At 47.5% G+C, this 26977-nt stretch overlaps 1 protein-coding gene across 2 annotated transcripts; it reads left to right on the top strand.

Moving 5' to 3' along the window:
- Positions 1-328: 328 nt before the first annotated feature.
- LOC124250465 (polyamine-modulated factor 1-like) lies at positions 329-26977 on the top strand. Of its 2 annotated transcripts, none has more exons than XM_046682336.1 (8): positions 329-619; positions 19424-19529; positions 20514-20614; positions 21946-22141; positions 25896-26040; positions 26291-26329; positions 26583-26652; positions 26839-26977. In XM_046682336.1, the coding sequence occupies exons 1-8, from the start codon at positions 459-461 to the stop codon at positions 26966-26968; spliced, it is 948 nt and encodes a 315-aa protein (XP_046538292.1). In that variant the 5' UTR covers positions 329-458; the 3' UTR covers positions 26969-26977. The 2 variants fall into 2 exon arrangements, with proteins under 2 accessions (XP_046538292.1, XP_046538293.1); XM_046682337.1 differs by lacking the exon at positions 329-619 and adding an exon at positions 677-848.

Here is a 26977-nt window from a genome sequence, read left to right as displayed (position 1 = left end):
GGAAATTATGAAGTACTGGTTCGGAGAATAAACTGGAAGAAACTTTTGGGAGACTGGGCACGACAGGAAACCTGATGGGAGTATTGAGGGACAGGGGAATGAAAATGCAGGTGCAGTTAACATTGGATAAGGGTGGACTCTTGTGAACACTAGCAGCGAACATCCACTGTTGCACTGTACGAAGTCCTTGGCGTCTAATTAAAAGTTTTTATTGAGCCGGTGAGCTCTGGCTTACGCTTATTTTGCCCGCTTGCCGAGGGAGTACTTAGGTGTACTGCAGCGCTGGTTTTATCTTTGCACAGCCCTCTGCCTCGCGCCGCTTCTCTCCCCGCGCCGGCGGCTGGGTGATAGACGTTCCGCTGCTTCCAATCGGAGGCGCCCAGTGCCGGGAGTGGCCAATCGTGGGCCTTGGTGGGCGGGGCGGCCGGGCCAGTTAGATTTGGCGGTTCGACTTCAACATGGCTGAAGCGAGCGGCGTTAATGTAGGCAGCGGCTGTGAGGAAAAAGGGCCTGAGGGGCTGTCCCTGGAACCTGTGCCCCCCGGCACTACCATTTCGAGGGTGAAGCTTCTCGACACGATGGTGGACACTTTTCTCCAGAAGCTGATCGCCGCCGGGAGGTAAGGTGGAAGAAGTGAGGCTGAGGGCAAACCTCAGGCGGTGAGGCGGAGGAGAGGCAAAGGGGAGAGGTTTGTCCCGCCAGCGTCTAAATCACGCGAGAGCAGGACAGCGAAACAGCCCAGTCACGTGGGTCTCGGGGTTCCAAGGTTATTGACCGCCTGGCAGCCTTGAATCAGGCTACAGTCAATTCCTGAGCCTCGGGAAGTCACGCGATGTTTACCAACACAGGTACCGTGTGGCCGAGATGGCCACCTGGCTGCTTCTAATTCCAGTCCGTCTCGTTTTGACCAGAACTTTAGCTGGTCGAGAGGAAAGATGCGGGCTTTGTGATTAGATCAGGGTTCGAGTCCTGGCCCAACAGAACGTGAGCAAGCCCCAACCACGCTGTGCCTCGGTTCCCCCATCAAAATGGTAGCGGTAGTACCTTTCTCCAGGGGTCGTTTTGAGAATTGAGTCAGTACACGGAAGGCGCTTATCAAAATCTCATCATGATGAAACTTTGCCTCCCTTCTAGGAATCTGCTTAATTCTACAAATCCTAACACGTGGCAGAACGGTGCCTGCCACATAGCATCAGAATGTTACTGCTATGGGCGTAATAATGCCTTCACGGAGTGGCCGTTGAGGATTAAATGTTTTACCATAGAAAGAAATGCTTTTCCTATCTTGATTTCTATTTTATACGAAGAATATTGTAACAGTATTGGACCCATTCAAGGAAGAGTTTTGCCCATGATCCTACCACCCCAGCACATTAATGCTGAAACACTGTTAACAGAGCTTCAGGGGGTTTGCCCTCTGCCTGTTCTCCGTCCACCTCTCTCTACCCCCACGACCCCTGTTCTTTGACCTCGTCGAGACTCCGATCTTCTCCCAATCTCCTTCCCTCTTGGTTTTAGTATTTTACCTTTCCTGCATAGACCTTAGGATCCATGTCTTCATTCATTGATTTCCTCAGCAAATATCTGAGTGCCTGCTCTGTGCCAGGCACTGGGGATATGTAAAGCAGACAAGGCCCCTGTCTTGGGGCTTACATTCAATGGGTAGATACAGGCAGTAAACAAAATAATAGTAGAGCTTGGTAAGATAATGAGCAGGTGATGTAATAGCAACATGGGGGAAAGGAAAACACTAGCTGGAGTTAGGGGAGTCCACTCTGAGGAACACTGAGATGAAGCTTGAGGAATGAGAAGGAGCTGACTCTCTAAAGAACTAGAGAAAAAGCTTATAGGCAGAGGGGACAGCTTATGCAAAGGCCCTGAGATGGTCAGATTGTTCTAGGAACTGGCAGAGGCCTTGCCTTCATAAAGTGACCAGAGGGAGAGTAAAATCAGAGGAGGCTGGAAAGGCAGGTGACAGCCTTATGCAGGGCCTAGTTTCCATAGTAATGAACTTGATAAAGTAATTCGTAATTATTTTTATGGACCATTTATGACACACCATATTATATGTCCAGGCAAGGTCCCTCCTTTGACTAATCGATTATTTTTCCCTAAGTCATTCTTGCCCTCCCGTCCCCTCCTCTAGGCCCTGCTTTCTGCTGGCTATATGTCCTCCATTTATTCATTTATTTATGTGCAAATATTTATTCACCATCTACAGTGTTTCAGGCTCTGTTCTAGGAGCTGGAGATACAGCAATGATCAAGACACAAAGGTCCCTGCTGTTGTGGAGTAGACATTATGGTGCCATGAGGGAAAATAAATCAGGGTAAAGGAATGGAGAGCAATGGGGAGAGGAGTCTGGGTTAGTGTGAGTGCAAGAAACTGACATGAATATGTTTCTGTCTTTGTAAAATATGTTGTTTTATCTGTGTATGTTTTAAGTTTATATGAATAGTTGTGCTACATATGTCTTTCTTCACTCAACACCATTTTTTTAAAAAAAGATGTAACTATGTACTATAATGCATATGGGTCAGAGGTTTTCATTTCTGCCTGTCGTTCTGTGATATGCGTCCAGCACTTACTCATTCCCTATCGTGGACACCTGGTTGCCTCCAGCTCCCTCCTCCACAAATCATGCCAGGGTGGATATCCCTGTACATCCCCTCATGGACTAGTGCTAGAATTTTTCTGAGGTATCTGACAGAGAAAGATTGCTGAATCCAGGGGTTTGCACCTACCTATGTTTTGTCAGATTGCTTTCCAGAAAAGCTGTCCCTGTCTTTGAGTATCCACCATTCTAATATTTGCCGTTCTGAAGGTGTGAAAGGGGTATCTCATTATTGCTTTAATTTGCGTGTCCCTGATTCCTCATAGGTTTGGGCATTTCCTCATATTCTTATTAGTCATTTGGCTTCCTCTTCTGTAAACTGGCTACTCATTTCCTCCAGCGTTTTTTTTCAGACCCATTTTTTTTTTAATTGGGGTTTTTATCCTGCTCATTTCCTGGAGTTCTTGGTGTGTTCCAGAAATCAATCCCTTGTCAGTTTTAGACTGAGGAAGGAAATATCTTTCTCTGTCTGTTAGGTGTTAACTTTGTCTATAATGTCCTTTGAGGAACAGAAATCTAATTAAATAAAAAATAACACAAATTTTAGTTGTGTACACTTTAACCCGGGAGGATGAAGCAGAAAGAGAAATGCAGTCATCTCAGGGAACCCCCTCGCAAGCTGTGTGGATCCTCCTGACTCTCCTTTTCTTAGCCTCTGGACTCAGCATCCCTCAAACAGTCATAATGCAGTCGCGCGCCGTATAACGACAGGCTGCATATACGATGGTGGTCTCGTAAGATTAGTGCCATATGGGCTAGGTGTGCAGTAGGCTATACCATCTAGGTTTGTGTAAGTGCACTCTATGATGTTCACACAATGACAGAATTGCTTAACGACACATTTCTCAAAATCCTCGTCAATACATGACTATAAGTTATCATCTAATCAATTTATTTTTTAAGATCCTTAATTTTCATGTAATTCATTTTTTTTCACCTTATGGTTTGTGCTTTTGGAGTCTTGTTTATAGAGCCTATATGTCTTGATTAAGGTTTAAGCTGGTGGTCTCAGCCAATCTTATTTTTCTAGTTTTCCCAATCATTGTCAACTAAATGGTTTATTTGTCCCCATTGCTTTATGGAGCCCTCTTTATCATATGGCAGGTCCCTGTACCTCCTGTGTCTCTGGGTCTCTCTTCTGCCCCACTGATCTATTTGCCTGTCCTTGTGCCAGTGCATACAGGTTCTTAATACCAGGCCTTGTAGGAACGTTTAAGTCTGGCACAGCGAGTCCCCCTCTTTTCCCTTTTAAAATTGGCCCAGCTGTTTGAGGACCTTGATTTTTCCTTGTAAACTTTAGAATGAATTTTTCTGGTTTCTTGAAACATTCAGCTATGATTTCGGTTGGGATTGTACTGAATTTATAGGTTATTTTGGGGAGAACTGGCTGTCTCTACAGTGGACTGTCTCTACAATGCCTTCAATCCAGCCACAAACATGATATAATCGATCCATTTGGTCAGGCTGTCTTTTATGTCTTTTAGTAGAGTTTTAAGGTTCTTTAAGGACTCGCACATTCTTTATTAGGTTACTGCCTAATACTTTATAGTTTTGTTACTATTGTGAATGTTCTATTTTCCATTTTCACTTAAAATTAGTTACTGATGGGACCGGGCCAGTGGCACAGTGGTTAAGTTCACACTTCTGCTTTGGTGGCCCGGGGTTCGCCAGTTCGGATCCTGGGTGTGTACATGGCACTGCTTGGCACGCCATGCTGTGGTAGGCGTCCCACATGTAAAGTAGAGGAAGATGGGTATAGATGTTAGCTCAGGGCCTGTCTTCCTCAGCAAAAAGAGGAGGATTGGCAGTAGATGTTAGCTCAGGGCTAATCTTCCTCAAAAAAAAAAAGTTACTGATGGCTTAGAGGAATTATTAATTTTTGTAAGATAATTTTGTATCTAGCGATCTTGCTCCACTCTTCTTAAAGTATAACTTCACTCTAAGTGCACCAGTCATAAGTGTACAGCTTGATAACATTTTACAAAATGAGCACACCTGTGTAACCAGCACCCAGCTCAGGAGACAGAACTCAAGGAGGTGCTTGCATGCCCCCTTCTCATCTTTACCTTAAGCTGAAAGGGAAACCACTTTCCTGACTTCTGTTACCATAGATTAGTTTTGCTTGTTTTTTTTTTTTTAACTTTATTACATGAAATCTTATACTAGGGTGTTATCTTTTATGTCTGGTTTCTTTTCCTCTGCTTTCCTTTTGCCTTTGTGAGATTCATCTGTATTGTTATCAGGAACTTCTAGTATTAAACGGTAGGAGTGACATAATCATCTTTGTCCTTTTCCTCATCTAAAGCTCCCCATAATGTTTCCTGAAGTCTCTCCATAATGTTGACTCTAGGTTTCTGGTACGTGTCTTTGGCAAGTTAAGAAAGTCCTTGTCTCTTTCTAGTTTTCTGAGAGTTTTTAAAAAAATCATAATTAGGTGTTGAATTTCATCAAATGTTTTCTTCTCCTATAAGGATGATCTTGTCCTTTTTCTTCAGTTCATTAATGTTGATGGTCTACATTGGTAGATTTTATGGAAGGTAAACTATTTTTTCATTTTTAGAATAAATCTACTTGATTATGATGCTTTATTTTTTTTAAAAAAGATTGGCCCTGAGCTAACATCTGTTGCCCATCTTTTTTCTTCTTCTTCTTCTTCTCCTCCCCAAAGGCCCCAGTACATGGTTGTGTATGCTAGTTGTAGGTCCTTCTGGTTCTACTGTGTGGGACGCTGCCTCAGCATGACTTGGTGAGTGGTGCTAGGTCTGTGCCCAGGATCCTAACCCGCAAAACCCTGCACCGGTGAAGCGGAGCCCATGAACTTAACTACTCGGCCACAGGGCCGGCCCCTATGAGGCATTTTAAAAGTACAGTTAGATTTAGTTAGATCTGTGTTCATATGCTCATAAATGAAATGAGCCTATAATTTTTTTTTCTTTTGCTGTCCTTATCTGCCTATAGAATCAAGGATATATTAGTCATATAGAAGAGTTGGACAGTACTCCCTCTTCTGGAACAATTTATATAAGATCGGGATTATCTATTCCTTAAAAGTTTGGAAGAGCTCATTTAGGCCTAGAACTTTTGGGGGTTAATGAGGAACTGCCAGTATTACGTTAAACAGCAATGATGCCAGTAGTGTTTGTAGTAGTAGTAGTCTCCATAGTGTTTGTTGCAGGTTTTTGGGTAGATAACTGTTTCTTTAATGGTTACAAGTCTGTTCAGATTTTATTTCTTCTTGTGACAGATTTGCCATTTTACAGATGTGCCCTCAAAAATTTCTTTTTTATCTGTTATATTTTATTAACTTATAACTTCAAAATATTTTAAATTATTTAAATTTTTATTATTTCCCCTTTTTCCGTTTTGTGTTGTTTCTCTTTTTTGGACTTTATATAGCCAGAGTTCTCTCTATGTTATTAATCTTTTTAAAGAATAAGGTTTTTTTAAAAAAATTCTGTGTTGCACTGTTGTTGTTGGTCTCTATATCTTTGGAATCTATCCTTATCTGTATTAATTCTTTGTTTTTTATTTCTTTACATTTGGTTTATTACTCTCTTCCCAAATTCTTGAGTTGAACATTTCACTCTTTCAGTCTTTTTTGTTTTCTGAAAAGTATGTTTAAAACTATACATTTTCATATAATTACTGCTTTTTTCTGGGTTCTATAAATTCTGGTATCTAAGATTTTCATAGGCATTTGTTTTTTAATTGAGATATAATTCATATATCATAACATTCACCTGTTAAAACATACAATTAGTATATTCACAAAGTAGTGAAACCATTACCACAGTCTAATCCCAGAACATTCTCATCACCCCAGAAAGAAACGTGTATTCATTAGCAGTCACTACCGTTCCTCAAACCCACCTCCCAGCTCCTAGTAAGCACCAATCTACTTTCTGTTTCTATGGATTTGCCTATTCTGGACGTTTCACATAAATGGAACCATACAATATGTGGCCTTATGTGTCTGGCCTCTTATACTTAGCATAATGATTTCAGGGTTCATCCATGTTGTAGCATGTGTCAGTACCTCACTCCTTTTTATGACTGAATAATATTCATTGTATGGATATACCACATTTGTTATCCATTCGTCAGTTGATGGACATTTGGGGTGGTTTTCACTTTTTTGTTTACTATGAATAATGCTGCCATGAATATCTGTGAACAAGTTTTTCAGTCCTCTTGGGCATATACCTAGGAGTGAAATTGCTGGATCATATAGTAACTCTGTTTAACTTTTTGAGGAATTACCAAACTCTTTTCCAAAGCAGCTATACCATTTTACATTCCCGCCAGCAGTTTATGAGGGTTCTGATTTCTTCACAACCTTGCCAACACTTTTTATTGTCTGTCTTTTTTATTCTAGCCAATAGCCATCCTAGTGGGTATGAAGTGGTATCTCATGGTGGCTTGGATTTGCATTTTCCTGATGACTAATGATGCTGAGCATATTTCATGTGCTTATTGACCATTTGTATATCTTCTTTGGAGAAATGTCTATTCAAATACTATGCTCATTTTTTAATTGGATTATTCATGTTTTTATTGTTAACTTGTAAGAGTTCTAATTTTGAGAAGTCCAATTTAGATTATTTATTAATTAATATTTATTTATTTAGAAAAAATTGCAAAGAATTTTATCTTTGGTTGCTTGTGCTTTTAGTGTCGTATCTAAGAAACCATTGTCTAATTCAAGGTCATAAAGATTTATGCCTATGTTTTCTTCTATGAGTTTTACAGTTTTAGCTCTTACATTTAGGTCTTTAATCCATTTTGAGTTAATTTTTGTATATGGGATGAGAAGGGATCCAGCTTCATTCTTTTACATATGGACATAGTCATTTAATTTTATGTGCTTGGTTATTTTCCTTATGATTTCCTCTTTAACCCAATGATTATTTAGTAGTATGTTATTTGGTTTCTAGACATGTAATTTTTTAAAAAGTTATCCTTTTGTTGTGATTTCTAATTTTATTGTGTTATGGTCAGATAACACAGTCTGTATGATGCTGATTTTTTTGGAATTTTTGACACTATGTAGCCAGGTATATGGGCAATTTTGTGAATGTTCCATGTGTACTCAAAAAGAATGTGCAATTTCTGTTTCTTGGGTGTAAAATTCTATACTTATTTACTAGGTTGAGCTTTTAAATTTTATTATTAAAATCTTTTATATGGTCATTTAAAAAATCTACTTGACTGAGCCATCCATTTCTTTTTAAAATCTCCAGTCACAGTTGTTTATATCTATTTCTCCTCATAATCTTTGTTGCATTTTATACGCAGGGGTTATTATTTTTATTAGATGCAAGGAAGTTTATTATTCCAAGAGAAATGGAAAGCCATTGATGTTTTTAAGTCATGACTGGTCCTTTTTTTGCAAGTTTAGGAGACTGTCCATTGGCTTAAAAATCACTATTTGTGGGGCTGGCCCCGTGGCCGAGCGGTTAAGTTCACACGCTCCGCTGCAGGTGGCCCAGTGTTTCGAATCCTGGGTGCTGACATGACACTGCTCATCAAACCACGCTGAGGCAGCGTCCCACATGCCATAACTAGAAGGACCCACAACGAAGAATATACAACTATGTACCGGGGGGCTTTGGGGAGAAAAAGGAAAAAATAAAATCTTTAAAAAAAAAAAAATCACTATTTGTAATGCTCTGAATACAGTGACTGATTTTTTTTTTTTTTTGCAAGGATGGATTCACCCTGCGCTAACATCTGTTGCCAATCTTCCTCTTTTTTTTTTTCGTCTCCCCAAAGTCCCAGTGCATGGTTGTGCATGGTTGTATGTCCTAGTTGTAAGTCGTTCTAGTTCTTCTACATGAGTTGCCGATAGAGCACGGCAAATGACAGGCAGGTGGTGTGGTCCCGCGACTGGGAAGTAAAACCAGGCCGCCAAAGGGGTGAAAGTGCTGAACCTTAACCACTAGGCCATCAGGGCTGTCTCTGCAGTGACTAATCTTTAAAAGGTACTCTGACTGCTGTGCAGAGAATAGATTGTTGGTAGGGCTGTCTTAAGGTCTTTCTAGGCTCTAGACTCTGATTTTTTTTGAGACCCCAGCCCACATCATGTCGAATGTATTTAAAAAGCATCTGGTATCTCCACTGAGGTAGTGATTATGCAAGGTTACATACGTGATAAAATTACAAAGATGTACACGCACAAATGAATATATGTAAAACTGTTGAAATCTAAATGAGCTGTATGGATTGTACCAAGGCCAACTTCTTGTTTTTGATATTGTACTATAGTTGTATAAGGTGTTAACATTCAGAAGGGTACATTTCTTTGCAACTTCATACAAATCTATAATTATTTTAAAATAAGAAGTTTAGGGGCCGGCCCCCATGGCTGAGTGGGTATGTTCGCATGCTCTGCTTCGGTGTCCCAGGGTTTCACCACTGCGGATCCTGGGGGTAGACATGGCACTACTCATCAGGCCATGCTGAGGTGGCGTCCCACATGCCACAACTAGAAGGACCCACAACTAAAACATGCAGCTATCTTCTGGGGGGGGATTTGGGGAGAAAAAGCAAAAAAAAAAATTGAAAAAATTAAAATAAGTTTAAAAAGTTTATGTACAAAAGATATTCATCATAGCACAATGTTCAGTGGAAAATAATTGAAAACCACTTAAAGTATCCAAGATTTGAAGAATGGTGGTTACATGAGTATAACAACAATATCTAATAAAATACCATGTAGGTATTTAAAATTTGATTTTGAATAATACTGACTCATGGGAAAATATCATGTTATAATGGTATATTTAAAAATTAGGTTATGAGGGGGAAAGCATCCACATTCCACATTAAATATGTTTTATTTAATTATATTAAAATTGCAGTTGACTAGTTGACGTAATGTTACATTTTATATTTATTTATGATAACGATTATTGGCTCAATTTTGAGATTTTATTTTTGGAGCCATTCCGTTTTTTTAAGTCTAAAGCATTTTCTGTCCTTGAAAAGCTTGTCAACCCAAAGCCCTGTGCCTGGGGTGCTAAATGCACGGTAGGGGCCACAGTGGTACAGGTGAGAGACCTTGTGCAGAAAAGAAACCTGCGCAGATGTGAGCTGATTGGAGGGGCAGATGAGGCAAAGGGGAACTCCAGGAAGATGCTGACTCTTCGTGACGGTGGTTGGGTGGAGGGTGGTGCCATCTGCTTAGATGAGGAAGAAACACTCCCCACTAAGAGTTGGGGGAGAGGAACAGGTCTGGGGTTGGAAATCAAGACATCTCTTTGGACAAGTTCAGTTGGAGTTGCAAGGCAGCCACTCTTCTGTTTCTCGACTCCTTTGTTCCCTCATTCTTCCAACCCACTGACTGGCAAGAGCCCAAGTTCGGTATTCTGTCTGCACTCCTCTGCCCCTGCATTCAGCCTGCTGAGCAGCACTGTAGAGTCTCACCCATGGTGGGAAATGTGCTTCCACAAAGTCATGGTCTTGGACTTCAGCTGGGCCCTCAGTGAGCCCATGATCCTCATGCCCCCAGCCAGTTCTCTTTCCCTTCTCCACAGCAGCTATTTTAAATCTTCATCATGTCCCTCAGGTCCTTTCCCTGCCGCCTATACCCTCTCAGTGAAAATGACCCCAATACCTGGTTCATAGAGAAAATTGAGGCCACCAGGCAGGAGTTTCTACATCTGTAAATTTGGCTGAGAAATATCCAGTCCTGCATCCTCCTAGCCACCTCCCCATCAATTTCCTTTCCTTTGTATCCAAGGCTGTGGCTTCAGATTTCTGCATTTCCAGGGTCTAGTTCCCCATCTCCGGTTTTTTTCCTCAGCTTGGGGCCGTTTGCCACCATTTCCTTTAAACTATTCCTTTCAAGGTCATAACTCTTTCTTGCTAAATACTGTGGATATTTTTTCATCTTTGACCTACTTGCTTTCCTTGTAGCATTTGATGCTATTAACCACTTCTGTGTCCTTGAAATTTCTCCCTTGGCTTCCGACACCATTCTTTGCCCCTTTACCTCGCCAGCTGCTCCTTCTTGGGCTCCTCTTCCTCCACTTGTCCCTTAAATGTGTGACCATTGTGCTTTCCTTACTTCACCTCCCCAGTGAATCGTCACATCCCATTTGATATCTTGCTGCTGCTGAGAGCCCTTTGTTGGCTGTCCATTGCCCTTTACCGTGGCCTCCAAGGCCCTGCATACTCTAGCCCCTGCCTGCCTCTTGTGCCCCCCTCCAACCAAACTCAGTTGTACTGACCTCATTTCCTAGAATGTCAGGAGTTTTCCTGCCTCAGGACATTTGCACTTGATGTTTGCTCCACCAGGAATAGTTTTCCTCCATCTCTTCCCTAACTTTCTCTAAAGCCACCTTTCTCTTCTGATTATTGTTTCTTATAACATCTTATTTTATTGCTTCATAGCACTTATCACAGTATATAGAGCTATTGTCTGCCTCTTTACTTATTTGTGGTCTATCTTTCCAACATAAAACATAAGGCCCTTGAGGAAGGATCTTTTCTGTCTTGTTCACCACTCTCTACTCATTGCTTGTCACAGTGCCTGGCATGTAGGTGAAGACACTCAATAAATAGTTTTGGAATAAATGAGAATTCCCTAAGCCGTATCTCTCTTCTGAGCTTCAGACCTCTATCTCCAACAGTCTACCATTAGAAATCTCCACTTGATGTCCCACAGAACCATCAAGCTCAGCATGGCAGAAACAGGATTTCTTCTCCCTCTGTGGTCCCTAACTCGCTTGAAGATACCACTGTCTGCCCATTCTCCAGGCCAGAGATTTAGGAGTCCTCACTGACCCTTCCTTCCCTCTCACTTCCAGTTAACCACCCATCCCAGTTGGTTCCAGCCTCTTTCCTGAGTCTCCTCCTTTCCATCCCTGTGCCAGTGCTTTAGTTCAGGCCACCGTCTCTCACTGGATTGTTGCACGAGCCTCCAAACTGACCCTCCAGCCTCTGTCTTGCCCCCTCCCTCCAGTCCACAGCTCAGATTTGAACATGTCCTCCTCCCGCTTAAAATGTTTAATTCGCTCAGGGTTGCTTCCAGAATCAAATGTGAGCTCCTTAGCTCAGCATACAAGGCCATTCACTCCTTGGCCCCTCCCTATCTCTCCAGTGTGGTCAGGGCCATGGGTGTACAACACATGCACACTTGCATGCAAGCGCAAACACACATATGCACATAAGCTCTTCGGTGTTGAGCACTGCCACTGTCCCCCCATCCTTGCTACCTGCTGTTTCCACATACTGCTTCTCCTTGCTAGTACCTCCTTCCCCTCATTTGGTTAAATAGGAATATATAGCTGGTTTCCACATAGAAAGGGCTCGATAAATGTCACATATGCATACAGACTTTTTTAAGGTTGGCACCTGAGCTAACATCTGTTGCCAATCTTCTTCTTCCCCTCACCCTCCCCTCCCCTCCCTCTACCTCCCCTCTCCTCCCCTCCCCCTCCTCCCCAAAGCCCCGCAGTACATAGTTGTATATTCTAGTTGTAGGTCCTTCTGGTTGTGCTCTGTGGGACACTGCCTCAGCATGGCTTGATAGGCGGTGCCATCTGTGCCCTGGGTCTGAACTGGCAAAACCGTGGGCCACTGAAGTGGAGCGTGCAACTTAACCACTCGGCTACGGGCTGACCCCTAAATACAGACTTTTAAGATGTGTGCAAGTACTTCACCCTTTCCCAAGTCATTAGCTTAAAAGTCCTCAATCCCAAAGAGCAAGTACTTATGCCAGGGACAGGAGTCTTTACATAGTAACAGCTAGTTTATTCATATGTCAGTTATTTAAAGGGATATTTTAAATCCGAGATGGATTTTCCCCACAACTCACTGTATTTTTCATGTAAATATTAGCTTGACTAGGAGGGCAAGTTTGTGACGCACCCCAGAGTAAGTGGCAGATGACTGGCCTCGCTGGGCTCTCAGATCCCACAGACCCACACCCTGCTGTCTTCAGTTAGCACATCTTCCTTTCGTCGGATTGGCTGAGACAAAGATGCCCAAATCTGTTCTCTCTTGGGCTTCAGGACATAGAAACATGGGCCTGTTGGAGCTTACCATTTGCGACGTCTGCCTTGTCCTCTGAAAATGAAGGATTCTTTTCTGTCCTCATAGCCTCCTGGGCCTCCTGAGAAACAACCATTCTGCTGTTTAGCTAAAGCAAGCAGGTGAGGCTATCCCTTTCCTGTGTTTTGTACCAAATCAGGACCCGCCAAGAGAGGCAGTTGGTTAGAGGTGGTGTTGGTGGGGCCCCAACTGAAGACCAGTTAGTACTGTTCAGATGAAAGCTCTGTCTGCCACAGCTCCCCACGGCACCCCAGCAGCTGTGCCATATGTGGTGGCAGTCCAGGGGGGTTGAGGGAGTGAGAGACTGTTGACAGTTTTTCAGTCCATAGATGCTGGCCTGGGCCCAATGCCCGTCCTGGTCCCGTCTTCCTGCCTGGGCCGAGCTGTGCAGAATATGATTTGTGTAAATTGACTTAAAGTCTACATTTGACAGCAACCAAGGAAAGAGAGCTAATTGCATTTGTACGTGAACTGGTAGTTTTAAACTAGTGGCAAAGACCGTTGGTGTTCGTAGGAAAGTTCTTCACAGGAAAGTGAGTGATTTAATATATAAAATATTCTGACTAAGTAAATGCCTCAGAAATATCTCATCCTCTTTGAATGTGCAGCTGACACCTGCTACTGGTAGTGACTTGTTTCTGAAGTGTGGGATGACTCTCAGACTGTGGTGTGCGGCTTCAGCCCCATCGTGCTGATTCTCTTTTCTTCATCTGTTTCCAGACCGTCCTCCTCCCTCTGTCCCCACCATGTCTGCCTTGCTTGAGTCTGCCGTCATCTCAGCTGTGCCTCCTGAGTCCGCCCTCACACAGCAGCCTAGGGGAGCTTCCTAAGTGCACATCTGATCCTGTCCCATCCCTGTTTAAAACCCTTTTCTAGCTCCTCCTGTTGTGATACAGTCCAGACTCCGTGTGTCTGACCCTTCCCTGCCTGCCCCACCAGACTGCAGGCTGTGTGTCGTGGAGGCCAAGGACACCTGCTTCAGAGCCACATGGCTCCACCATGTCCCAGCTGTGTGACCTTGGACAAACTGTTCTCTGCCTCAGATTCCTCATCTGAAAAATGGGGATGATGATACTAGAACTTCCCTCATAGAGTTATGGTGAGGATTAAGTGAGTTACTCCATGGAGAGTGCTTGAGCCTGGTTCTATCAGTGCTAGCCAACGTTTCCTGTTGTCACGTCTTCCCACATAGGCCCGCACACGCGCTGCTCTTCAGCTGCCCCTCCTGGGCCTTCTCCTGTCCTCTGGCCAACTCCTGCTTCTCTCTTAGGTCTCAGATGTTGCTTCCTCCAGGGAGTCTTCCCTGAGTCCCCTGCCAGGCCCCCCATCCTAGGCTAATCCATCCCCATTTTCCCAGGGATTGATCTGTCTTTCCTTCTAAACTGTACTCCCTTTGAGGGCAGGGTTTGTACTACTGAGCTCAGCATGGCACATGGTCAGTGCTCAGTGTTTGTCAAATGAATAAATTCATACACTTATCCTGATGGTATTTTTTATCTTCATGCTAATATTTATTAAATCATTAGTTTTTTTCTTCTTTTTTTTTCTTTTTAAATTTCCCATTGTTAAGGAGGAGCTTGTTTTGTGTATTTTTTAAGATTTTATTTTTCCTTTTTCTCCCCAAAGCCCCCTGGTACATAGTTGTATATTTTTAGTTGTTGGGCCTTCTAGTTGTGGCATGTGGGATGCCACCTCAGCGTGGCCTGGTGAGCAGTGCCATGTCTGCGCCCAGGATCTGAACGGGCGAAACCCTGGGCCGCCGAAGCGCAGTGTGTTAACTTAACCACTCGGCCACGGGGCTGGCCCCTTCCGTCTTTCTTTTTCAGAAAAAGTATCCCATTTCAGATTGTCACTATTAAGTTTCTGACAGTTCCCATAGAATTCAAGCAATAAAAGGTGAAATTAGCCCAAGAGACCTAATAAGCTAAAGACATAATTAAGATGAATTTTTAAGATAACTGGTTTTTTTTGAGGAAGATTGGCTCTGAGCTAACATCTGTTGCCAATCTTCCTCTTCTTGCTTGAGGAAGATTGTTGCTGAGCCAACATCTATGCCAATCTTCCTCTATTTTGTATGTGGGATGCCACCACAGCATGGCTTGATGAGTGGTGCATAAGTCCGCCCCCAGGGTACAAACCTGCAAACCCCAGGCCACCAAAGTGGAGAGCGCAAACTTAACCACTACACCACTGGGCCAACCCCAAAAGATAACTTTCTAATACAGTCTTCATCATAAATCACTGACCTCTTATCTTCATCAAGGAACAGTTCTGTTTGGTTTTCTTCCCCTCTCCCTTTCTCAGTCCTAAAGCCTTAGCCCAGTTTACCCAGATATCAAACAGAGAAACATTTCTTAATGAAATGGGGCAGCTGTATAGGTGGTGGGTGGGGGGCGGAGAGCATGAATTTCTGTCACAATGATCCCCAACTTCTATCCCCAGCTTCTGTTGGTCTTGGTCTCACGCTTCTCTGCCCTCCATTCCTTTATTGGGACTGAAGCACCAGTTCCCGCCCGCCCTCTGGTGGACAGTGTGTGAAACAGGCAGCAAGCGGGTCACCATGGAGGAGGAAGGCCAGCCAGGGCTCTGTTAGGGCGAGTACACCGCTCATGTCTGCTGGTCTGTGCCTCTCATCTTTCCATTCCTGCACAAATTGTCTGCATATATAAACTGGAACATTGACAAGCCACCAGAGATTGACTCTGGGCTTAAATACTTTGAAGTTATTTTTTTTTTAAGTTAAACTTATGTGAGAACTCAATTTACAGTGAGTTTTTAGTGCAATAAATGAAGTGCTTTTTCAGTGAGTTCAAAAACAGTGAAGATGTCTCAGATACTTCATAATAAATGTTTAAGAGAAAAAAGTAGGTTAAAATCAGTTAAGAGAGTCATTTCTGTTTTGAAACTCAGAAAATGCAGTTTTTAACGGTACTTTCATTGATGGTAAATGGAGCCCTTTTTGGGAGACCCCAGGTTAGTCTTTTCTCTGTAGTGGGGCCACAGAGGAGAATGGGTTCTTCCTGCAGCTGGGTTGGTTTCTGCACATACAGTTGCAACCAAGATGCATTCACTAAGCACTTACCTTCTGCAGGGGAGGAGACTTCTCAGCCCTGGAAAGCCAAGTTACTGACTCTGTTCTACAGTTTGAGGGGGCGGTGAGACTGTTCTTTTGAGAACAGTAATAATAATTGTAGCTAACATGGAGCAGTTCAGTGTGTTAGCCACTGTACCAAGTACTTTATATATGTAACCTCATTTCATCCTCACAGTAATTTTGTAAGTTATAGATACAGTTATTATCCCCATTTGACAGAGAAGGAAACGGAGGCTTCTAAACATAAAGAAGTTGTCTAAGATCACTCAGCCAATGAGTGGTAGAGGTAGGATTTGAACCCAGGCAAAAGGACAGGCAGTCTGTCCTCAGAGCCAGTGCACTTACCCAGCACATAGCTGGGTGTCCCCTTAGAAGGCCAAGGCCAGGAGACCATTCTAGCAGAGGGCAAAGCGGAGCTTGACAGACAGGTCATTGGGCATGCTTTTGGGGGAGGACTCCTCTGCCCAAGTGGCCCAGGCCCTGGTACCCTGTTCAGGGTAGGGGAGGTGGCTGGGAGTGGGGCAGGCCTGGGGCCAGGCAGCCCAGGCCTCAACTCCACCCCAGTCGCCTGGGCTGCAGCATGTCTTGTGTGCTGCTGTGCACCTAACACTGTTCTGAGCTCCCTGGAGCTCCCAGCAACATTGCAGACAGCGTCCCTATCCATGAGGATATTACAGTTTACATGAGAAGATACAATTCAACAGTTGGGGGTGGGGGGTCGGGGGGGATGTCCATGAGTGTTTTCTAAAATGCATCACTTTTCCAGCTTCTCCCTGAGTGTATTTTTTCACGAAATCCACACAGGCATTCAAACCGTTCCCAAGTCTGCATTGGCTCTCAAGAGGGGAATTACCAGGGGGTGCAGGGGAGGGGAATTGGATGAAGGCAGGCAAAAGGTACAAACTTCCAGTTATAAGATAAGTACTAAGGATGTAATGTACAACATGATGACTATAGTTAACACTGCTGTAAGGCTTCTTTGAAAGCTGTTAAGAGAGTAGATCTTAAAAGTTCTCCTTACAAGGAGAAAAAATTTCTTATCTTTTTTTTTGTATCTATATGAGACAATGGATGTTAACTTATTGTGGTAATCATTTCACGATATATGTCAGTTGAATCATTATGCTGTACACCTTAAACTTATACAGCACTGTCTGTCAATTATATCTCAATAAAACGGGGGAGAAAAAAAAGGAATCACTTTCCTCCTGTCCTCACTGACATTGACACCCAATCTGGCTGCCTGCCTGCCTTGTCCTCGCAGCATATTTCCCCATCTTGTGTATTTGTATGAATGTACATATTTCTGGAATCCTTCACTTTTATTGACTTCTCAGACCCCGAAGGGGGCACCAGAAGAGTTCGTGAGCAGCACTGGTGGGCAGAATTGGCCTCTGCCCTGCCCTGGGCCCTCTCCACTGCCAGCTGCCTGAACTGAGGAGAGATGCGCACAGCTCACACCCTCTGCCCGTTGAATGGGCTGGGAGGAGAAACAGGATCTCCTGTGTCCGAGCCAAACCCGTTTTAAGCCACAATTGCCTGGTTTCAGTTCCAGCCCCGCTTGGTCAGGTGTCATGTGTCCCTCCACATTCCTCCATGTAGCCACAGACTGCGTGGCTAGTGGGGCCAGCAGCAAAGCAATAAGATGTCTGGGGCTCTGCTGAGGGTTGAAAGGATGCCCATCATGTGTTCTTTGTATTGTCCTTTTGGTACTTAGGTTTAGCCTCCCAGGGGTACTAATATCAAATGTGCACCACGGGGAGAGACTGTCACCCTTACCCAGAGGTGTGCTGGTGATGCTTACCGTGGTTCTCCAAAGATAAAACACCCCTGCTTTATGGTGTTTGCCAATTTCCAAGGTGTAAATACTCCTAAGCTCACCAACAGAATGTCACTAAATACAGAGTTGAGACAAAATGAGCAGCACGCCTTTATGTATATTTCCACAGATAGAGAAAATAGATATAAACGACCTCAGGAGCAGAGTAAAATGTGGTAGAATGATTAGGAAGTCATATGTTTTGAGTAGTTAGTGCCTTTGTTTTTAATATAGTTTAATTTTAAGTTTATATAATTTAATTTTCAATAATGGCTGTATTTAACAACTGGCTCACAGATTTCCTGAAAATTTAACAGTTGTGCTTTGCAAGCTTCTGTGAGCTGGCTCCAGCACACCACTGCTCTTTTCTTCACCTGTTTTAAAAAACATTGGGGGTAGGAATTAGGGAGGAAGCCTAGAGAGCCATGAGAAAGGGGGGACCCAGGGTGGATTTCCTCGGTGGGGGTGAGGGCTATGCATTGGGTTCCAGGTATCCGCTCCTCTGTCCAGTGGCCCACCCGCCTGACCCACCCAGCTGAGGAGCATCCGCACCCATGATGAAGCGTAAACATGAGCTTTCGTGTATTTGAGGACTCCTCCTTGGCTCAGACACTTTCTGCAGGTCACTTGAACATCACCGAGGCCTATGCTGATGCCCCCCACTGCAACCTAAAGATGATCTCCTTGATGCACTCTCAGGCCCATAAGCCCAGCTCTTTCCTTCAGAGCACTCTCCACAAATGGTCATCACCACATTCACCTGTGAGTTTCTGTGTTCGCTGCCATCCCTTTACTGGAAGCTCCAGGAGGGCGTGACACTCTCATTCCCGTGGAACGTCCAGCACGTGGTGGGCGACCAGCACAAGCAGGCACTCAGTGAATATTTGTGGAAGGGGAAGGGCCTGAGAGAGCAGGCAGAGAGACAGGCAAGAAAACAAGGAGGAGGGAGAGGAAACAGTCAAAAGAGTTCATTTAGCTTATTTGAGTTTCTTTGTCCAAGAGGAACAAGGCTTTGGGAGTTACTGGGTACCCCTTGATCTTTCCAGCTACAAGGGATGTATCAGTGAGGTGCTCTCAGCTGCCAGTGACAGAGACCTGATTTTAAATGGCTTGAACAATAAGAAAAATCCATTACCTCAATAACAAGAAGCCCCAGAGTAGGGTGGCTTCAGGTTGGTATTTTCAGCAGCTTAACATTGTCTTCAGAGACCCCGGTTCTTTCCATCTTTCTGCTGTGCCTCCTTAGGGTATAAACTCTGCCCTCAAGATGCCAGGGCCCCCACAGTTCCTGTGAGCCTGAGGCATCACCTGGATATGGTCATATTCTACAGAAAGGGCATCAGTTCTTTCCTGTGTGGCCCTTTTTTAGGAGGAAGGAAACCTCTCCCAGAGGTCACGTGCCCTGTCCTAATCCAGCCCTGCAAAGGGACTGGAATGACCAGAAGTTCTCAAAGTGTGGTGCCCAGACCAGCAGCGTCAGCATCACTGGGAGCTTGTTAGAAACTGTGGGATTGGCAGCGATCTCGGTTTTACAAGCCCTTCTGTGATTTGATGCTCGGTAAAATTTAAGAACTGTGGCAGAACACTTCCTCTTTAAGGGAGAAACACCTGTGCTCAACTGGTGCTCTGCTGAGAGGAATTGAGAGACTGGTGGGGACTGGTGGGGTTGAGCTGTCCTTAGTAACTGGAGCTGCAGATGAGACATTTGCGTTCACTGCCTTTAGCCAGCGCCACAAAGCAGACAAGGCTCAGAGCCCTGTGATGAGAGGCAGTGGGTGCCCAGGCAAGAGCTGATGACTGGTTGACCCTCCTCACCTTTGCCTTCTCTCCTTCCTGCCAGCTACCAGAGATTCACTGACTGTTACAAGCGCTTCTACCAGTTGCAGCCTGAGATGACACAGCGAATCTATGACAAGTTTATAACTCAGCTGCAGACATCTATCCGCGTGAGTGGCAAGAAGCCCAGCAGGTCCTGGCTTGGGTCCTGCCTCCAGATTGTCAGCCCCCTGAAGGCAGGGACCCTATTCTCTGCCATTCTCTATCCTCAGTCCCCAGAACTGTCCTCTGTGCCCAGCAGGCTGCAGTGGCAATTATCCCTTCCCTCCAAATGACGTGGGTATCCTAAATGTCCCTTCTCTCGTCGACCTGGACTAGAATTGTGTGTTTGTATGTCGTCTGCCTCGCCAGACCTTGTGAGCTCAGTGAGGGCAGGCCTGGGTCTTACTTCTCTTTGTATCTCCAGCGCCTGGTGCAGTGCCTGGCGCAGAGTAGGCATTGAACACACTGTTGAATTCAGTGGAACTGCATACTACAGGGAATACAGGAAAGGACAGGATTCCATTCATGTCTTTAAATAACTGCAATTTCTCCAGAGAGTTGCATTTGGATGCTGTTACACCCAGGATGGGCCCGCTAAGCATCAGCGTGTATGAGTGGTATCAGCAAAGGGCACACTGGGTGCGGGGAGAACAGCAAGGGCTGCTGCTTTCAGAGATGATGGCAGGACGAGAGGCTTGCCACAGGCTCCACTATTTTCTATTTTATACTTTATCCTTTTAATTATAAAAATCACATCTTATGGAAAAGTTGGAATTTTTTTTTAAGATTTTATTTTTTCTTTTTCTCCCCAAAGCACCTCGGTACATAGTTGTGTATTTCTAGTTGTGGGTCCTTCTAGTTGTGGCATGTGGGATGCCGCCTCAGCGTGGCTTGATGAGTGGTGCTATGTCTGCGCCCAGGATTCGAACCAGCAAAACCCCAGGCTGCTGAAGCGGAGCGTGCAAACTTAACCAGTCTGGCCCCTGGAATGTTTGTATAAAGACACAGAACAGAAGTTAGCCAAAATCTTACTAAGTGCTGGTAACAGTGTAGCATATTTCCACTATGGGCTTGTCTAGAATCCTTATAGCCCTTTCCTCCTTTCTCTTCAGGAAGAAATCTCTGAAATCAAAGCAGAAGGGAACCTGGAAGCTGTCTTGAATGCCTTGGATACAATTGTGGAAGAAGGCAAAGACCGCAAGGAGCCGGCCTGGTGAGAAGGGGGTGATGCCCCCCAGCCCATGGGAGGGCTCAGGGGGAAAGATGGACCCATATGCATGAGACTCTGGGCTCGCGGCACCTAAGGGAGGACCCTATGACAGGGACAGGTGGAGAGGACAAGCACCAAGCAGTAACCCAAAACAGTAAAACCATAGTCCCTCTTGGGGAGGAGCACCCCGGGGCAAATGGAAGTTGTCCAGGGGTTTGAAGGAGACTGAGGGAAACCTTCCCTGAGGAGCTCATTTCAGGACCCTCTCGCATGTGAGAGCAAGGGTAGAGGGAGCGGGAAGAGGCAGAATGGCAGGTTTGGAATCTTGTGTCGGTTAGGCTGGTCTAGGCATCTGGGTTTTATTCATTTGTTTGTTCAACAAATATTTAGGGAGCACCTATTATAGGCCCAATACTGTGTTAGATGCCAGAGATTCAGCAGTGATCAAGACACAAAAGACCTGCTCTCTTGGAGCTGACATTTCAGTGGCAGCACTGCTGCCTGGTGTGTCCTGTACAGGACGGAGAAGGGGGCCCTGGGGCGAGGAGTGGGCCTGAGCTCCTGCCTCCTACCACTCTCCCCCGCCTGAACAGGATCCTAGGCCAGAGGGAGTAAATAATCTTTTTTGTGCCTTCCAATTTTTTTATGCTTTGTGACCTTAATACTTAAGAGAATTAAGTCTTATCACTGAAAAAGAATTCTTTAGAGAACCTATAGTGGCTTCCGCCCCACTGCCCGTCAGAACTGACCTATCTCCTCACTCTGGGCATTCAGAAACCCCCCATAATCTTGCCTCTCCTATCTTTCCTTACCCTGGCACATTAGCCAACACTTACTGTGGCCTCTCTGGGTCTGAGCCCGCTCTCAGGCAGCCACTCCATCCGGGAGGGCTCATCCTGCTGCCACCCTCCCTGCGCCTCTCCAGCTCACAGTCTGATGGAGTGGATGCACCAGCAGGGCACATCATCACAAGGACAGAGGCAGGGGCTGAAAAGTCACCTCTAGCCTTGAAGTGTTAGAGATGGGGGAAGTGTATGTGGACGAGAGGAGGAGAATGGGAGGGATAGTGGAGAAGGCTAAGATTTGGGTGGGGTGAGAGAAGAGAGGTGGATTCCTGAGCACTGAAGCTAAGGGACAGGAGGTTAACATTCCCATCAGGAGCAGGAGCCATGTGACTGGGTCTTGGGGGGTGAGAGGGACCGTAGGAGAGGCCTTGAAAGCCAGCCCAGCTTGAGAGTGGAGGTGGGAATTCCCTGATTGGGTTTGTAAGTGGAACCCTCACTCCACACATGTCCCCTCCTTCCCCACCCCCTGTGCCCCGTCCTGCCCTCCAGGCGCCCTAGCGGGATCCCAGAGAAGGACCTGCAGCGCACCATGGTGCCCTACTTCCTGCAGCAACGGGACGCCCTGCAGCGCCGGGTGCAGAAACAGGAAGCCGAGAACAGACAGCTGGCAGATGCCGTCCTGGCTGGGCGCAGGCAGGTGGAGGAGCTGCAGCTGCAGGGCCAGGCCCGGCAGCAGGCCTGGCAGGTGAGTGTCCCAGCCCTGCCCTCAGGCGTGTGTTCGCCTGCTGTAGCAGAGGAGAAAACAGGTCCAGAGAGGGCAAGTGACTTGCCTAAGGGGACAGCTCCTCCTCTTTGACTCGTGTCAGTCATGGTTAAGCCTCTGTAGCCATGGTGGCTCTACTCCATGTGACCACTGCCCAGTATCTTTAAAATCTGTACATTAGAATGACTTCTAGAGCCTTCAGCACATCTAAAACATACCCTCCATGCAACAAATCTGTGTCCTTTGAAGGTGAACTTAATTTTGAAAGTGGCCCAAAGTCGTTTGGGGCCAAGTTGGTGAATAAGGGCGAAGAGGGTGATCAGGCTGGATGACACCCTGGCAAGTCTGGCTGCAAAGTGATGAGATGGATTTTTCTTCCTGGCTCAAAATGTGGTTCCCAAAGACAGTTTCTAGTGGGGCTTGAGTGGTGGCACCCGTCGGCTTCTCTCCATCATTCAGATGTCCAACTTATGTCTACTTAGAGCCACTTGACATCCCCCTTCCTGGGGCAGACCCTCCTGTTCCTAAGGGGAACAGGTCCCTAAATCCAGGTTCCCAGGCCCCCCTGGTCTTCTCTTCCCAAGACCAGTCAGCTGCAGTGTGAAGGCCTGGCCCTGGCCTCAGCAAGGCCCCGAGCCTCGGAGAGCCAGCAGCAGGAGAAAGCCTGGTGGCTTACTCCGCTCCCTCTTGTCCTCACTCCCTCCAGCCTCCCCAGATAACAGACTGGCCCGGGGGACCGAGCAGCAGCATCATGTGGTCATGACCAGGTCCTCAGCCTCATGCTGTCTCGTGGGCCAGCTCAGAGTTGTGTCTTGGGCACTCTTGGGGCCACCCTGCTGAGTCCTCAGGCAAGGTACTGCTCTGCCATTGCCACTCCATCACCATGCAGCTGTGGGTCTCTCCCGTGTCTGGGCCCTAGCTTCCCAATTGGCCAAATAATGATCCCCAGGGCCTTGCCACCCTGACATTCACTGCTTCTATTTTAAGAGAGGGATGAAGCCCCCTGCTCTTATGGCCACACCTCACGCATGGCAGCTACAGATCCTAACTGTCATTTGAAGGAGGTCAGCTGGATTGAGTAGTCAATGCTGAGCCCCGTGTGGGAGTTTGAGAGAGCTCTTTTTCACCACAATTTCCATGTCTGTAGCCCAGCTGAAAGTCCACTTAATTTCAAGGAAGTTTCTCTGCTAGAAATCTCTGGTGGGGTCAGAGGATCAGGGGAACACTTTGGGGGCCCTTATTGAAGATGGGCTGTGCCCTGGGGAGGCCCAGCCTTGGTGGCCATGGCACCCAGCCTGCCATAAACTCCTGCTGAGTGGGGTAGCCTTCCTAACATGACTTTGTCCTCACACGCCCTGCTGAGCCTGTGTCGAGCTAGACCCCTTCTGTATTGTTCAGGGGGAAACCCAGGCCTGGTGTCAAGGACAGTGGAGGGAAAGGGTTTGGATTTTCTCATCTCTGAGTTTGTTCTCTCCCATTGATGTCAGGCTCTCCATGGAGAACAGAAGGAGCTGGTGGCCGTGCTGAGGGAGCCTGAGTGAGGAGGAGACAGCCAGGCCTGGGAGCAGAGGGCAGTCAAGGTCGAGGACCTGTGGCCCAGCATGCTGGGCTTGGGCAAGCTGCCTCTGAGAACAGCTGAAATGGTGCCCAGTCCCTAAGCAGTGATGGAATTTGCTGGAGGATGAGGCCTGAGCAGTCGCCCCTGCCACCGTGCCTTTGGGGCTCCCTTGAGGTCATGCACACACACTACCTTCAGATTTCTCCATGTTTTCTTCTAACTTGAGGATTCTTGGCCAGCTCCCACCCTGGCAATCAGGGAGCATGCTTTCTCTCATCTTGGGTTGGGCCAACCCCCGTCTCCCAGCACACATACACACTCTCATACTCTCTCTCCCTGCCACTCTCTCTCTTTCTCTCCCCTTGCCCCACTCTGCTGGTTCCTGGCCGTTCCTGAGCCCTCCCTGGGACCTAGCTTTGGGAATCTGTTTTCAATCTCCACTGATTGCCCCCTTGCTGGCCAGCCCGAGGGCCTTGCCATGTTCTCCCCACATCTGTAAATAAACTTCCTCCACTACACTGTAATCTGTGAGGATGCTTCCTCCGCCTAAGCCTCTCCCAGGCCTCTGCTGGGCCAAGACCCCCTCCTGGGCTCAGAGTGCTGGCTCCAGCCGAGGCCTCGGTTGCAGAGCTCTGAGAGCCTCCAGGCTGGGGTGGGTTGGTGGGGGGTGTATCTGACCATCATGTGCAGAAGGACAGCAAAGCCCCTTGTCACAGAAACCAGGTCCCCTGGGTTCCCTGAGGCCAGGACAAGTTGCCGGGGGGGTGTCACTGTGTGTAACCCAGCCCATCCTTTTCTTGCCGTTTGGATTGATTCTGAGAAAGGCTCCAGGGTGGGCCTCCCTCAGTGTTTGCGCGTGGTGAATGCTCACACACATGGCAGGTGGCCCCTCCAAAGAGCTGTACACTTGGTCCACTTCTCCTCACGGCACACTCTTCCCCAGCTAGGGCCAGCAGGGCAGCAGGAGGGGCTGAGCCGATGGCAGGATGTGTGCTTCCTCCAGACTGGAGGGTGAAGGCGGGTGGTACGGGTGGGGGCAAAACTTTTTTCCCTGGTGAGGACCTCACCCTGACTCTGTTGGCAGAGGCTTGGTTGGGTCTGTCCAGGAGCACTGAGAATACTCAGGATGGGATCAGGTGGCCCCTGCTCACCAGCTCCCTCTCCCCTGCATTGAGCCCCCGGGCTCGGTCTCTCTGCCTGGAGCTGCAGCAAGCATCCGACCCCCTCTGCCCAGCTGCAGGCCATGGGGTGGGCAGCGAGGGCTCTCTGTTTGTCAGGTCTCCACCAGGTGAGAGGGTGGTGAGTGAGGACGCAGGTCAGACAGGGGCAGGTGCCAGGACACCCTCCCTCCTCCTCTCCAGGCTGAGCAGAAGTGGCTCTCGGGTGTGGGATGGGGTTTTTCAGGCTGGATGTTCTGTCACTTGGAGGACAGGTCCCAAGGTTGTTGACACTGGGGAGGCTGCGAGGGCAGGAAGAGAATCAGAGCGTCAGGAGCCCAGAGGTGCTCCCCAGCTCCCTGTTCCTCACAGGCCCCGCCTCTGCCACCTGCAAGGGGCACAGGGAAGGAAGTCCCCACCTCAGCGCCCACCTGGCCTGCCCCAGACAGTGTGGCTGTCCTTGTCTCACATCTGGCCCCACCTCTGTGGGCTTTTGGCTCTTGGCCCTGTGCTGCCCCCACACCAGGCCTGCCATTGACGTCTGGCTGGGGCAGGGCCCCGGCAGGGTGAATGAGGGCATCGCCAGGCACTCCCTTCCTGGGGTTTGGCTCCTGCCTGCTGGGCTGACAGTGGAAATCACAGTCTGAGAGAGCTATAGTGCAGCTCTGCTCGAATCTATTTTAGATCTCTGGGCCCCCCTTTCTGTCTAGGCCCTCCTTTCCCTCCTGGCCTGTCCAGCTGGTGCCCAAACTGAGGCTGGGGCTGGGTCTCCATGGAAGAGTGAGTAGGGGCTGGGGGACCTGGGGCGGCCTCCTTGGGGACGGCACGGCGGCCATGTCCAGAGCCTGGCAGTCTCAGCCCCTCCTCCATCACTCCCAGGGGCCTGCCTGGCAGCCGCACCTCCAACCACAACATCCTTTGGGGTTTGGCCTACAGAGCCGGATGACCCCCAAATAGCCCTGGCAGATTCTCCCGTGACCAGCCCATACTGTGGTCAGGCGCCCCCTCCTTTGTCTCACAGGCACAGCCCAGAGAGTATAAATGGTGCTGGAGACTGGGAGAGGCAGCCCAGCTGAGTCCCGAACAGCAGCACCAACACACCATGCGGCCTCTCCCGCTCCTCGCCCTACTGGCCCTGGCCACACTCTGCCTTGCTGGCTGGGCAGGTGAGTGCCCCCAAGTCCACCCCAGCCAGTGGGAGCTGCGAGGGGAAAGCGCCATGGCCTTACCTCTCCTCACCCCTTCCACTGGCAGTCCCTTTGGGAGTCTAACCACCCTGCTGCAGGCTCAATCCATTTGCCCCCAGTTCTGTCCTTGTGGAGGGAGAGGAGGGAAGAGCAAGCTGCTAGAGAGGCAGGGGAGGAGAGGGAGGGCCCTAGGGATGAGCAGAGTGAACCAGGCTCCTTTCCTTTGCAGATGCAAAGCCCAGCCGTGCAGAGTCTGGCAGAGGTGCAGGTAGGTCGCGGGGCCTAATCGGGGCTGTGTGCCACATCTCCCAGTGGTGCTGCCCAGCACCCCCTCTCACCCTGGTCTCCTCAGTCCCAACCCCCACCCCCCACCCCCATGAGCTCCTGTCTGACTGTCAGGAAGGCCAGGCTGCTCCCCACCTTGTCTCCCCAAACTCAGAGCCTGCGCCTCACTGCTCTTGAACATTAGTAACAATGAGACCATTATTGAGCCAGCTGATCCCTGCCCCTCTGCTCCACAGCCTTCGTGTCCAAGCAAGAGGGCAGTGAGGTGGTGAAGAGATTCAGGCGCTACCTGGATCATTGGCTGGGGTGAGAGAGGGAGGCGCTGGGCCAGGACTCTGCATCTCCAGAATGGGCTGGGAGGAGTGGCCTCGCTGGGCTGCTGCGGGAGGACAGGGTGGTCCCCCATGCCGAGGACTCAGGAGCCCCATGTGCAGTGGGAGGAGAGGGTGGGCATTTTGCATGGAGGCTGATACCACTCTCTTGGGCTCTCAGAGCCCCAGCCCCCTACCCAGACCCTCTGGAGCCCAGGAGGGAGGTGTGTGAGCTCAACCCAGACTGTGACGAGCTGGCTGACCACATCGGCTTCCAGGAGGCCTATCGGCGCTTCTATGGCACGGCCTAGAGCTCACAG

Source organism: Equus quagga, chromosome 13, assembly GCF_021613505.1.
Source record: "Equus quagga isolate Etosha38 chromosome 13, UCLA_HA_Equagga_1.0, whole genome shotgun sequence".
Classification (NCBI taxonomy): domain Eukaryota; kingdom Metazoa; phylum Chordata; class Mammalia; order Perissodactyla; family Equidae; genus Equus; species Equus quagga.
Note: the sequence above shows the minus strand (reverse complement) of the source record. Positions and strands in the feature narration are given on the sequence as shown.

Excerpts from the sequence above, each read along its gene's own strand:
- LOC124250465 (XM_046682336.1), top strand. The coding sequence starts at position 459 with ATGGCTGAAGCGAGCGGCGTTAATGTAGGCAGCGGCTGTGAGGAAAAA. Across the intron at positions 20,615-21,945 it reads GACCGCAAGGAGCCGGCCTG|GCGCCCTAGCGGGATCCCAG; the intron begins GTGAGAAGGGGG and ends CCTGCCCTCCAG. Across the intron at positions 26,041-26,290 it reads CTGCCTTGCTGGCTGGGCAG|ATGCAAAGCCCAGCCGTGCA; the intron begins GTGAGTGCCCCC and ends TTTCCTTTGCAG.